At 36.8% G+C, this 15,715-nt stretch overlaps 1 protein-coding gene across 2 annotated transcripts in view; it reads left to right on the top strand.

Moving 5' to 3' along the window:
• PSME4 (proteasome activator subunit 4) overlaps positions 1-15,715 on the top strand; it is a 338,013-nt gene that overhangs the window by 166,155 nt on the left and 156,143 nt on the right. For both annotated transcript variants that reach the window (XM_068233125.1, XM_068233124.1), the window contains exon 20: positions 11,064-11,159. In XM_068233125.1, coding sequence (XP_068089226.1) covers positions 11,064-11,159 — 96 coding nt within the window. The remainder of the gene's footprint in view (positions 1-11,063; positions 11,160-15,715) is intronic.

The raw sequence follows: 15,715 nt of genomic DNA, 5'->3' as shown, positions 1-15,715 counted from the left end.
CAGAGGAGGTATGTAGTGTGATATAATGTAATATAATATAATATAACTACTAATAGGCAGGATTAGTATCTCAGGGATGAGGGTCAGAGGAGGTATGTAGTGTGATATAGTGTAATATAATATAATATAACTACTAATAGGCAGGATTAGTATCTCAGGGATGAGGGTCAGAGGAGGTATGTAGTGTGATATAATGTAATATAATATAACTACTAATAGGCAGGATTAGTATCTCAGGGATGATGGTCAGAGGAGGTATATAGTGTGATATAGTGTAATATAATGTGATATAACTACTAATAGGCAGGATTAGTATCTCAGGGATGAGGGTCAGAGGAGGTATGTAGTGTGATATAATGTAATATAATATAATATAACTACTAATAGGCAGGATTAGTATCTCAGGGATGAGGGTCAGAGGACGTATGTAGTGTGATATAATGTGATATAACTACTAATAGGCAGGATTAGTATCTCAGGGATGAGGGTCAGAGGACGTATGTAGTGTGATATAATGTGATATAACTACTAATAGGCAGGATTAGTATCTCAGGGATGAGGGTCAGAGGAGGTATGTAGTGTGATATAGTGTAATGTAATATAATATAACTACTAATAGGCAGGATTAGTATCTCAGGGATGAGGGTCAGAGGAGGTATGTAGTGTGATATAATGTAATATAATGTGATATAACTACTAATAGGCAGGATTAGTGTCTCAGGGATGCTGGTCAGAGGAGGTATGTAGTGTGATATAATGTAATATAATATGATATAACTACTAATAGGCAGGATTAGTATCTCAGGGATGAGGGTCAGAGGAGGTATGCAGTGTGATATAATGTAATATAATATAATATAACTACTAATAGGCAGGATTAGTATCTCAGGGATGATGGTCAGAGGAGGTATGTAGTGTGATATAATGTAATATAATATAATATAACTACTAATAGGCAGGATTAGTATCTCAGGGATGAGGGTCAGAGGAGGTATGTAGTGTGATATAATGTAATATAATATGATATAACTACTAATAGGCAGGATTAGTATCTCAGGGATGAGGGTCAGAGGAGGTATGTAGTGTGATATAATGTAATATAATATAATATAACTACTAATAGGCAGGATTAGTATCTCAGGGATGAGGGTCAGAGGAGGTATGTAGTGTGATATAATGTAATATAATGTGATATAACTACTAATAGGCAGGATTAGTATCTCAGGGATGATGGTCAGAGGAGGTATGTAGTGTGATATAATGTAATATAATATAATATAACTACTAATAGGCAGGATTAGTATCTCAGGGATGAGGGTCAGAGGAGGTATGTAGTGTGATATAATGTAATATGATATAACTACTAATAGGCAGGATTAGTATCTCAGGGATGAGGGTCAGAGGAGGTATGTAGTGTGATATAGTGTAATATAATGTGATATAACTACTAATAGGCAGGATTAGTATCTCAGGGATGAGGGTCAGAGGAGGTATGTAGTGTGATATAATGTAATATAATGTGATATAACTACTAATAGGCAGGATTAGTATCTCAGGGATGATGGTCAGAGGAGGTATGTAGTGTGATATAGTGTAATATAATGTGATATAACTACTAATAGGCAGGATTAGTATCTCAGGGATGAGGGTCAGAGGAGGTATGTAGTGTGATATAGTGTAATATAATATGATATAACTACTAATAGGCAGGATTAGTATCTCAGGGATGATGGTCAGAGGACGTATGTAGTGTGATATAATGTAATATAATGTGATATAACTACTAATAGGCAGGATTAGTATCTCAGGGATGAGGGTCAGAGGAGGTATGTAGTGTGATATAATGTAATATAATATAATATAACTACTAATAGGCAGGATTAGTATCTCAGGGATGATGGTCAGAGGAGGTATGTAGTGTGATATAGTGTAATATAATGTGATATAACTACTAATAGGCAGGATTAGTATCTCAGGGATGAGGGTCAGAGGAGGTATGTAGTGTGATATAATGTAATATAATATAATATAACTACTAATAGGCAGGATTAGTATCTCAGGGATGAGGGTCAGAGGACGTATGTAGTGTGATATAATGTGATATAACTACTAATAGGCAGGATTAGTATCTCAGGGATGAGGGTCAGAGGACGTATGTAGTGTGATATAATGTGATATAACTACTAATAGGCAGGATTAGTATCTCAGGGATGAGGGTCAGAGGAGGTATGTAGTGTGATATAGTGTAATGTAATATAATATAACTACTAATAGGCAGGATTAGTATCTCAGGGATGAGGGTCAGAGGAGGTATGTAGTGTGATATAATGTAATATAATGTGATATAACTACTAATAGGCAGGATTAGTGTCTCAGGGATGCTGGTCAGAGGAGGTATGTAGTGTGATATAATGTAATATAATATGATATAACTACTAATAGGCAGGATTAGTATCTCAGGGATGAGGGTCAGAGGAGGTATGCAGTGTGATATAATGTAATATAATATAATATAACTACTAATAGGCAGGATTAGTATCTCAGGGATGATGGTCAGAGGAGGTATGTAGTGTGATATAATGTAATATAATATAATATAACTACTAATAGGCAGGATTAGTATCTCAGGGATGATGGTCAGAGGAGGTATGTAGTGTGATATAATGTAATATAATATAATATAACTACTAATAGGCAGGATTAGTATCTCAGGGATGAGGGTCAGAGGAGGTATGTAGTGTGATATAATGTAATATAATATGATATAACTACTAATAGGCAGGATTAGTATCTCAGGGATGATGGTCAGAGGAGGTATGTAGTGTGATATAGTGTAATATAATGTGATATAACTACTAATAGGCAGGATTAGTATCTCAGGGATGAGGGTCAGAGGAGGTATGTAGTGTGATATAATGTAATATAATATGATATAACTACTAATAGGCAGGATTAGTATCTCAGGGATGATGGTCAGAGGAGGTATGTAGTGTGATATAGTGTAATATAATATGATATAACTACTAATAGGCAGGATTAGTATCTCAGGGATGATGGTCAGAGGAGGTATGTAGTGTGATATAATGTAATATAATATAACTACTAATAGGCAGGATTAGTATCTCAGGGATGAGGGTCAGAGGAGGTATGTAGTGTGATATAATGTAATATAATATAATATAACTACTAATAGGCAGGATTAGTATCTCAGGGATGAGGGTCAGAGGAGGTATGTAGTGTGATATAGTGTAATATAATGTGATATAACTACTAATAGGCAGGATTAGTATCTCAGGGATGAGGGTCAGAGGAGGTATGTAGTGTGATATAGTGTAATATAATGTGATATAACTACTAATAGGCAGGATTAGTATCTCAGGGATGAGGGTCAGAGGAGGTATGTAGTGTGATATAGTGTAATATAATATGATATAACTACTAATAGGCAGGATTAGTATCTCAGGGATGATGGTCAGAGGAGGTATGTAGTGTGATATAATGTAATATAATATGATATAACTACTAATAGGCAGGATTAGTATCTCAGGGATGATGGTCAGAGGAGGTATGTAGTGTGATATAATGTAATATAATATGATATAACTACTAATAGGCAGGATTAGTATCTCAGGGATGAGGGTCAGAGGAGGTATGTAGTGTGATATAGTGTAATATAATGTGATATAACTACTAATAGGCAGGATTAGTATCTCAGGGATGATGGTCAGAGGAGGTATGTAGTGTGATATAGTGTAATATAATATGATATAACTACTAATAGGCAGGATTAGTATCTCAGGGATGAGGGTCAGAGGAGGTATGTAGTGTGATATAATGTAATATAATATGATATAACTACTAATAGGCAGGATTAGTATCTCAGGGATGAGGGTCAGAGGAGGTATGTAGTGTGATATAATGTAATATAATATAACTACTAATAGGCAGGATTAGTATCTCAGGGATGAGGGTCAGAGGAGGTATGTAGTGTGATATAGTGTAATATAATATAACTACTAATAGGCAGGATTAGTATCTCAGGGATGAGGGTCAGAGGAGGTATGTAGTGTGATATAGTGTAATATAATGTGATATAACTACTAATAGGCAGGATTAGTATATCAGGGATGAGGGTCAGAGGAGGTATGTAGTGTGATATAGTGTAATATAATATGATATAACTACTAATAGGCAGGATTAGTATCTCAGGGATGAGGGTCAGAGGAGGTATGTAGTGTGATATAATGTAATATAATATAACTACTAATAGGCAGGATTAGTATCTCAGGGATGAGGGTCAGAGGAGGTATGTAGTGTGATATAGTGTAATATAATGTGATATAACTACTAATAGGCAGGATTAGTATCTCAGGGATGAGGGTCAGAGGAGGTATGTAGTGTGATATAATGTAATATAATATGATATAACTACTAATAGGCAGGATTAGTATCTCAGGGATGAGGGTCAGAGGAGGTATGTAGTGTGATATAGTGTAATATAATGTGATATAACTACTAATAGGCAGGATTAGTATCTCAGGGATGAGGGTCAGAGGAGGTATGTAGTGTGATATAATGTAATATAATATAATATAACTACTAATAGGCAGGATTAGTATCTCAGGGATGATGGTCAGAGGAGGTATGTAGTGTGATATAATGTAATATAATATGATATAACTACTAATAGGCAGGATTAGTATCTCAGGGATGAGGGTCAGAGGAGGTATGTAGTGTGATATAATGTAATATAATATGATATAACTACTAATAGGCAGGATTTGTTTCTCAGGGATGATGGTCAGAGGAGGTATGTAGTGTGATATAGTGTAATATAATATAATATAACTACTAATAGGCAGGATTAGTATCTCAGGGATGAGGGTCAGAGGAGGTATGTAGTGTGATATAATGTAATATAATATGATATAACTACTAATAGGCAGGATTAGTATCTCAGGGATGAGGGTCAGAGGAGGTATGTAGTGTGATATAGTGTAATATAATATAATATAACTACTAATAGGCAGGATTAGTATCTCAGGGATGCTGGTCAGAGGAGGTATGTAGTGTGATATAGTGTAATATAATGTGATATAACTACTAATAGGCAGGATTAGTATCTCAGGGATGAGGGTCAGAGGAGGTATGTAGTGTGATATAGTGTAATATAATATGATATAACTACTAATAGGCAGGATTAGTATCTCAGGGATGATGGTCAGAGGAGGTATGTAGTGTGATATAATGTAATATAATATGATATAACTACTAATAGGCAGGATTAGTATCTCAGGGATGATGGTCAGAGGAGGTATGTAGTGTGATATAATGTAATATAATATGATATAACTACTAATAGGCAGGATTAGTATCTCAGGGATGAGGGTCAGAGGAGGTATGTAGTGTGATATAATGTAATATAATATGATATAACTACTAATAGGCAGGATTAGTATCTCAGGGATGAGGGTCAGAGGAGGTATGTAGTGTGATATAGTGTAATATAATGTGATATAACTACTAATAGGCAGGATTAGTATCTCAGGGATGATGGTCAGAGGAGGTATGTAGTGTGATATAGTGTAATATAATATGATATAACTACTAATAGGCAGGATTAGTATCTCAGGGATGAGGGTCAGAGGAGGTATGTAGTGTGATATAATGTAATATAATATGATATAACTACTAATAGGCAGGATTAGTATCTCAGGGATGAGGGTCAGAGGAGGTATGTAGTGTGATATAATGTAATATAATATAACTACTAATAGGCAGGATTAGTATCTCAGGGATGAGGGTCAGAGGAGGTATGTAGTGTGATATAGTGTAATATAATATAACTACTAATAGGCAGGATTAGTATCTCAGGGATGAGGGTCAGAGGAGGTATGTAGTGTGATATAGTGTAATATAATGTGATATAACTACTAATAGGCAGGATTAGTATATCAGGGATGAGGGTCAGAGGAGGTATGTAGTGTGATATAGTGTAATATAATATGATATAACTACTAATAGGCAGGATTAGTATCTCAGGGATGAGGGTCAGAGGAGGTATGTAGTGTGATATAATGTAATATAATATAACTACTAATAGGCAGGATTAGTATCTCAGGGATGAGGGTCAGAGGAGGTATGTAGTGTGATATAGTGTAATATAATGTGATATAACTACTAATAGGCAGGATTAGTATCTCAGGGATGAGGGTCAGAGGAGGTATGTAGTGTGATATAATGTAATATAATATGATATAACTACTAATAGGCAGGATTAGTATCTCAGGGATGAGGGTCAGAGGAGGTATGTAGTGTGATATAGTGTAATATAATGTGATATAACTACTAATAGGCAGGATTAGTATCTCAGGGATGAGGGTCAGAGGAGGTATGTAGTGTGATATAATGTAATATAATATAATATAACTACTAATAGGCAGGATTAGTATCTCAGGGATGATGGTCAGAGGAGGTATGTAGTGTGATATAATGTAATATAATATGATATAACTACTAATAGGCAGGATTAGTATCTCAGGGATGAGGGTCAGAGGAGGTATGTAGTGTGATATAATGTAATATAATATGATATAACTACTAATAGGCAGGATTAGTATCTCAGGGATGAGGGTCAGAGGAGGTATGTAGTGTGATATAATGTAATATAATATGATATAACTACTAATAGGCAGGATTAGTATCTCAGGGATGAGGGTCAGAGGAGGTATGTAGTGTGATATAGTGTAATATAATATAATATAACTACTAATAGGCAGGATTAGTATCTCAGGGATGCTGGTCAGAGGAGGTATGTAGTGTGATATAGTGTAATATAATGTGATATAACTACTAATAGGCAGGATTAGTATCTCAGGGATGAGGGTCAGAGGAGGTATGTAGTGTGATATAGTGTAATATAATATGATATAACTACTAATAGGCAGGATTAGTATCTCAGGGATGATGGTCAGAGGAGGTATGTAGTGTGATATAGTGTAATATAATATGATATAACTACTAATAGGCAGGATTAGTATCTCAGGGATGATGGTCAGAGGAGGTATGTAGTGTGATATAATGTAATATAATATAATATAACTACTAATAGGCAGGATTAGTATCTCAGGGATGATGGTCAGAGGAGGTATGTAGTGTGATATAATGTAATATAATGTGATATAACTACTAATAGGCAGGATTAGTATCTCAGGGATGATGGTCAGAGGAGGTATGTAGTGTGATATAGTGTAATATAATATGATATAACTACTAATAGGCAGGATTAGTATCTCAGGGATGAGGGTCAGAGGAGGTATGTAGTGTGATATAGTGTAATATAATATGATATAACTACTAATAGGCAGGATTAGTATCTCAGGGATGAGGGTCAGAGGAGGTATGTAGTGTGATATAATGTAATATAATATAATATAACTACTAATAGGCAGGATTAGTATCTCAGGGATGATGGTCAGAGGAGGTATGTAGTGTGATATAATGTAATATAATATGATATAACTACTAATAGGCAGGATTAGTATCTCAGGGATGAGGGTCAGAGGAGGTATGTAGTGTGATATAATGTAATATAATATAATATAACTACTAATAGGCAGGATTAGTATCTCAGGGATGAGGGTCAGAGGAGGTATGTAGTGTGATATAGTGTAATATAATGTGATATAACTACTAATAGGCAGGATTAGTATCTCAGGGATGATGGTCAGAGGAGGTATGTAGTGTGATATAATGTAATATAATGTGATATAACTACTAATAGGCAGGATTAGTATCTCAGGGATGAGGGTCAGAGGAGGTATGTAGTGTGATATAATGTAATATAATGTGATATAACTACTAATAGGCAGGATTAGTATCTCAGGGATGATGGTCAGAGGAGGTATGTAGTGTGATATAGTGTAATATAATATGATATAACTACTAATAGGCAGGATTAGTATCTCAGGGATGAGGGTCAGAGGAGGTATGTAGTGTGATATAGTGTAATATAATATGATATAACTACTAATAGGCAGGATTAGTATCTCAGGGATGAGGGTCAGAGGAGGTATGTAGTGTGATATAGTGTAATATAATATGATATAACTACTAATAGGCAGGATTAGTATCTCAGGGATGAGGGTCAGAGGAGGTATGTAGTGTGATATAGTGTAATATAATATGATATAACTACTAATAGGCAGGATTAGTATCTCAGGGATGAGGGTCAGAGGAGGTATGTAGTGTGATATAGTGTAATATAATGTGATATAACTACTAATAGGCAGGATTAGTATCTCAGGGATGAGGGTCAGAGGAGGTATGTAGTGTGATATAGTGTAATATAATGTGATATAACTACTAATAGGCAGGATTAGTATCTCAGGGATGAGGGTCAGAGGAGGTATGTAGTGTGATATAGTGTAATATAATGTGATATAACTACTAATAGACAGGATTAGTATCTCAGGGATGAGGGTCAGAGGAGGTATGTAGTGTGATATGATGTAATATAATATGATATAACTACTAATAGGCAGGATTAGTATCTCAGGGATGAGGGTCAGAGGAGGTATGTAGTGTGATATAATGTAATATAATATGATATAACTACTAATAGGCAGGATTAGTATCTCAGGGATGAGGGTCAGAGGAGGTATGTAGTGTGATATAATGTAATATAATATGATATAACTACTAATAGGCAGGATTAGTATCTCAGGGATGAGGGTTAGAGGAGGTATGTAGTGTGATATAGTGTAATATAATGTGATATAACTACTAATAGGCAGGATTAGTATCTCAGGGATGCTGGTCAGAGGAGGTATGTAGTGTGATATAATGTAATATAATATAATATAACTACTAATAGGCAGGATTAGTATCTCAGGGATGAGGGTCAGAGGAGGTATGTAGTGTGATATAGTGTAATATAATATAACTACTAATAGGCAGGATTAGTATCTCAGGGATGATGGTCAGAGGAGGTATGTAGTGTGATATAATGTAATATAATGTGATATAACTACTAATAGGCAGGATTAGTATCTCAGGGATGCTGGTCAGAGGAGGTATGTAGTGTGATATAATGTAATATAATATGATATAACTACTAATAGGCAGGATTAGTATCTCAGGGATGAGGGTCAGAGGAGGTATGTAGTGTGATATAATGTAATATAATATGATATAACTACTAATAGGCAGGATTAGTATCTCAGGGATGAGGGTCAGAGGAGGTATGTAGTGTGATATAATGTAATATAATGTGATATAACTACTAATAGGCAGGATTAGTATCTCAGGGATGCTGGTCAGAGGAGGTATGTAGTGTGATATAATGTAATATAATATGATATAACTACTAATAGGCAGGATTAGTATCTCAGGGATGAGGGTCAGAGGAGGTATGTAGTGTGATATAATGTAATATAATATGATATAACTACTAATAGGCAGGATTAGTATCTCAGGGATGAGGGTCAGAGGAGGTATGTAGTGTGATATAATGTAATATAATATGATATAACTACTAATAGGCAGGATTAGTATCTCAGGGATGAGGGTCAGAGGAGGTATGTAGTGTGATATAATGTAATATAATATGATATAACTACTAATAGGCAGGATTAGTATCTCAGGGATGAGGGTCAGAGGAGGTATGTAGTGTGATATAGTGTAATATAATATAATATAACTACTAATAGGCAGGATTAGTATCTCAGGGATGCTGGTCAGAGGAGGTATGTAGTGTGATATAATGTAATATAATATAATATAACTACTAATAGGCAGGATTAGTATCTCAGGGATGCTGGTCAGAGGAGGTATGTAGTGTGATATAGTGTAATATAATGTGATATAACTACTAATAGGCAGGATTAGTATCTCAGGGATGATGGTCAGAGGAGGTATGTAGTGTGATATAGTGTAATATAATATAACTACTAATAGGCAGGATTAGTATCTCAGGGATGAGGGTCAGAGGAGGTATGTAGTGTGATATAGTGTAATATAATGTGATATAACTACTAATAGGCAGGATTAGTATCTCAGGGATGAGGGTCAGAGGAGGTATGTAGTGTGATATAGTGTAATATAATATAATATAACTACTAATAGGCAGGATTAGTATCTCAGGGATGAGGGTCAGAGGAGGTATGTAGTGTGATATAGTGTAATATAATATAATATAACTACTAATAGGCAGGATTAGTATCTCAGGGATGATGGTCAGAGGAGGTATGTAGTGTGATATAATGTAATATAATATAATATAACTACTAATAGGCAGGATTAGTATCTCAGGGATGATGGTCAGAGGAGGTATGTAGTGTGATATAATGTAATATAATATAACTACTAATAGGCAGGATTAGTATCTCAGGGATGATGGTCAGAGGAGGTATGTAGTGTGATATAATGTAATATAATGTGATATAACTACTAATAGGCAGGATTAGTATCTCAGGGATGCTGGTCAGAGGAGGTATGTAGTGTGATATAGTGTAATATAATATGATATAACTACTAATAGGCAGGATTAGTATCTCAGGGATGAGGGTCAGAGGAGGTATGTAGTGTGATATAATGTAATATAATATGATATAACTACTAATAGGCAGGATTAGTATCTCAGGGATGAGGGTCAGAGGAGGTATGTAGTGTGATATAATGTAATATAATATAATATAACTACTAATAGGCAGGATTAGTATCTCAGGGATGAGGGTCAGAGGAGGTATGTAGTGTGATATAATGTAATATAATGTGATATAACTACTAATAGGCAGGATTTGTTTCTCAGGGATGCTGGTCAGAGGAGGTATGTAGTGTGATATAGTGTAATATAATGTGATATAACTACTAATAGGCAGGATTAGTATCTCAGGGATGAGGGTCAGAGGAGGTATGTAGTGTGATATAGTGTAATATAATGTGATATAACTACTAATAGGCAGGATTAGTATCTCAGGGATGATGGTCAGAGGAGGTATGTAGTGTGATATAATGTAATATAATGTGATATAAAGAGTAACAGGCATGCTTTGTTCCCTCAGGGATGACGTTCTGCAATGCCTCACCATCGTACATAACTGTCTCACTGGCTCAGGAAACCTCCTACCTCCTCTGCAAGGGGAGAGAGTCTCTCATCTGTGAGTATATCTGTGCCCTGACATTCCCAGAGAGATCTAGCATGCAGTAGATCTAATGTACAAGAGATCTAACATACAAGAGATCTAACCTACAAGAGATCTAACCTACAAGAGATCTAACCTACAAGAGATCTAACCTACAAGAGATCTAACCTACAAGAGATCTAACCTACAAGAGATCTAACCTACAAGAGATCTAACCTACAAGAGATCTAACATACAAGAGATCTAACCTACAAGAGATCTAACCTACAAGAGATCTAACCTATAAGAGATCTAACCTACAAGAGATCTAACATACAAGAGATCTAACATACAAGAGATCTAACATACAAGAGATCTAACATACAAGAGATCTAACCTACAAGAGATCTAACCTACAAGAGATCTAACCTACAAGAGATCTAACATACAAGAGATCTAACATACAAGAGATCTAACATACAAGAGATCTAACCTACAAGAGATCTAACCTACAAGAGATCTAACCTACAAGAGATCTAACCTACAAGAGATCTAGCATAGCAAAGAAAAAACACTGTGCTGTCTGGACATGCTGATGGATAGGAAGTGATGGGTGGGTGCAGCTCCAATAACTGGGTGGCTCCAGCGGATCTGTTTAAAAAAAGGCAAGGAAACAGGAGCGCACCGCTGGTGCAATAAATTTTTTACTTTAAAAAAAGACACGCTTAAAAATACACTCACAGTGTATAGTAGAGTTAGAACGCCTGTCAAGCCTGCTGGCAATCCTCTCCTGTCAGCCACGCTTGGCCAGAGCTGCGGGGACCGATGTAGATGGCGTGGAACTGGATGCGGTGGACGAAGACGTGGTCAACGCCGAAACGCGTCGTGACGTCAGACGGCATCCCCGCGACCTGACTCCGCCCACCGCATCCAGCTCAACGCCATCTACATCGGTCCCCGCAGCTCTGGCCAAGCGCGGAAGACAGGAGAGGATTGCCGGCAGGCTTGACAGGCGTTCTAACTACTATACACTGTGAGTGTATTTTTAAGCGTGTCTTTTTTTAAAGTAAAAAATTTATTGCACCAGCGGTGCGCTCCTGTTTCCTTGCCTTTTTTTAAAGAGATCTAGCATGCAGTAGATCCAGCTATTAAAGTGAGTCCGAGAAAAACTTTTACTCATTGCATAATTGTGTTCCTTTCATATAGTTTATAGCGCATTCCTCAAGCCAAATACTTTTTGTTTTGTTTGAATACTCTAATTCCCTATAAACTTAACAAGCCTCGCCCACAACTTCTCCAGAGTGCCGTGGCACTTTGAGCCTTAGTAGCAAGGGCTTATGGGAGCTCAGTTTGAGAAGGAGGAGGTTACTAGCCAGAGATTTCAGAGGCAGAGGGGAGTAGCGTTTTCACAGGCTGAGGGCTGGAGATGCAGAGCAGCTTGCCTGTGTGTAATGTGACAAACGGAACATGGCCGCTCTCATTGTATCTCAGGAAGAAGTAATCATCTACTGTTGAAGCTGTTTGCAGCTAGATTTGCTGTGTAAACTATCTAAACTTTGGAGAAGGTAAATAGACAGTTACTTGTCATAGTTAGCTTTTCATCTCGGATCTGCTTTAAGGTGGCAGCAAAATAGGTATTATGAAAACAAATAAAATGTACTTTGTGTCTTTTAGAACTATATGATTATATTTTTTCAGTTATTAAAGCATGTTTGATTGTGGAAAGCAAGCTTCTAGGGATGACTTTTAACAGCACATGGTAGATTAATTGGCTTCCCCTAAATTGGCCCTACACTACCTACACTATGCACTCATGACTATGGTAGGATTAGAGTGTGAGCTCCTCTGAGGACAGTCAGTGACATGACTATGTACTCTGTATAGTGCTGCAGAAGATGTCAGTGCTATATAAATACATAATAATAATATGGTAGGACATTAGACTATGACTATGGTAGGATTAGAGTGTGACCTCCTCTGAGGACAGTCAGTGACATGACTATGTACTCTGTAATGTGCTGCAGAAGATGTCAGTGCTATATAAATACATAATAATAATATGGTAGGACATTAGACTATGACTATGGTAGGATTAGAGTGTGAGCTCCTCTGAGGACAGTCAGTGACATGACTATGTACTCTGTAATGTGCTGCAGAAGATGTCAGTGCTATATAAATACATAATAATAATATGGTAGGACAATAGACTATGACTATGGTGGGATTAGAGTGTGAGCTCCTCTGAGAACAGTCAGTGACATGACTATGTACTCTGTAATGTGCTGCAGAAGATGTCAGTGCTATATAAATACATAATAATAATGTGGTAGGACATTAGACTATGACTATGGTAGGATTAGAGTGTGAGCTCCTCTGAGGGCAGTCAGTGACATGACTATGTACTCTGTAATGTGCTGCAGGAGATGTCAGTGCTATATAAATACATAATAATAATATGGTAGGACATTAGACTATGACTATGGTAGGATTAGAGTGTGAGCTCCTCTGAGGACAGTCAGTGACACGACTATGTACTCTGTAATGTGCTGCAGAAGATGTCAGTGCAATATAAATACATAATAATAATATGGTAGGACATTAGGCTATGACTATGGTAGGATTAGAGTGTGAGCTCCTCTGAGGACAGTCAGTGACATGGCTATGTACTCTGTAATGTGCTGCAGAAGATGTCAGTGCTATATAAATACATAATAATAATATGGTAGGACATTACACTATGACTATGGTAGGATTAGAGTGTGAGCTCCTCTGAGGACAGCCAGTGACATGACTATGTACTCTGTAATGTGCTGCAGGAGATGTCAGTGCTATATAAATACATAATAATAATATGGTAGGACATTAGACTATGACTATGGTAGGATTAGAGTGTGAGCTCCTCTGAGGACAGCCAGTGACATGACTATGTACGCTGTAATGTGCTGCAGAAGATGTCAGTGCTATATAAATACATAATAATAATAATATGGTAGGACATTAGGCTATGACTATGGTAGGATTAGATTGTGAGCTCCTCGGAGGACAGTCAGTGACATGTCTATGTACTCTGTATTGTGCTGCAGAAGATGTCAGTGCTATATCAATACATAATAATAATATGGTAGGACATTACACTATGACTATGGTAGGATTAGAGTGTGAGCTCCTCGGAGGACAGTCAGTGACATGTCTATGTACTCTGTATTGTGCTGCAGGAGATGTCAGTGCTATATAAATACATAATAATAATATGGTAGGACATTAGGCTATGACTATGGTAGGATTAGAGTGTGAGCTCCTCCGAGGACAGTCAGTGACATGACTATGTACTCTGTAATGTGCTGCAGGAGATGTCAGTGCTATATAAATACATAATAATAATATGGTAGGACATTACACTATGACTATGGTAGGATTAGAGTGTGAGCTCCTCTGTGGACAGTCAGTGACATGACTATGTACTCTGTAATGTGCTGCAGAAGATGTCACTGCTATATAAATACATAATAATAATATGGTAGGACATTAGACTATGACTATGGTAGGATTAGAGTGTGAGCTCCTCTGAGGACAGTCAGTGACATGACTATGTACTCTGTAATGTGCTGCAGGAGATGTCAGTGCTATATAAATACATAATAATAATATGGTAGGACATTACACTATGACTATGGTAGGATTAGAGTGTGAGCTCCGCTGAGGACAGTCAGCGACATGACTATGTACTCTGTAATGTGCTGCAGGAGAGGTCAGTGCTATATAAATACATAATAATAATATGGTAGGACATTAGACTATGACTATGGTAGGATTAGATTGTGAGCTCCTCTGAGGACAGTCAGTGACATGACTATGTACTCTGTATTGTGCTGCAGGAGAGGTCAGTGCTATATAAATACATAATAATAATATGGTAGGACATTAGACTTTGACTATGGTAGGATTAGAGTTTGAGCTCCTCTGAGGGCAGTCAGTGACGTGACTATGTACTCTGTACAGTGCTGCAGAAGATGTCAGGGCTATATAAATACATAATAATAATAATATGGTAGGACATTACACTATGACTATGGTAGGATTAGACTGTGAGCTCCTCTGAGGGCAGTCAGTGACATGACTATGTACTCTGTAATGTGCTGCAGAAGATGTCAGGGCTATATAAATACATAATAATAATAATATGGTAGGACATGAGGCTATGACTATGGAAAGGATTAGATTGTGAGCTCGTCTGAGGGCAGTCAGTGACATGACTATGTACTCTGTAATGTGCTGCAGAAGATGTCAGTGCTGTATAAATATTAAATAGTAGCCTGTATCCCTTCCCCACCTCCCTACAGATTTTCTTGGGGAACCCCCCCTTAAGCAGCTCTGGCACCTCCTATTTATAAGTACTCCGCTATGAGCAGTGATTTCCTGAATCGCTGATAGAATCACATGCCCACCCTTCAGCGTTCACAGCCTCTTCCTTGTTTTTATTTATAAGTTTGATTTGCACAGATGATTGATTTGCAGATTTGTTTGGTTTGCATTGTGATTGGTTGAGATAAATGACTCTATAGAGCAGCTGGCAGCGGTGAAGCAGCATCCAG

Source organism: Hyperolius riggenbachi, chromosome 4, assembly GCF_040937935.1.
Source record: "Hyperolius riggenbachi isolate aHypRig1 chromosome 4, aHypRig1.pri, whole genome shotgun sequence".
NCBI lineage: Eukaryota > Metazoa > Chordata > Amphibia > Anura > Hyperoliidae > Hyperolius > Hyperolius riggenbachi.
This window is presented reverse-complemented; position numbering and strand designations above follow the sequence as displayed.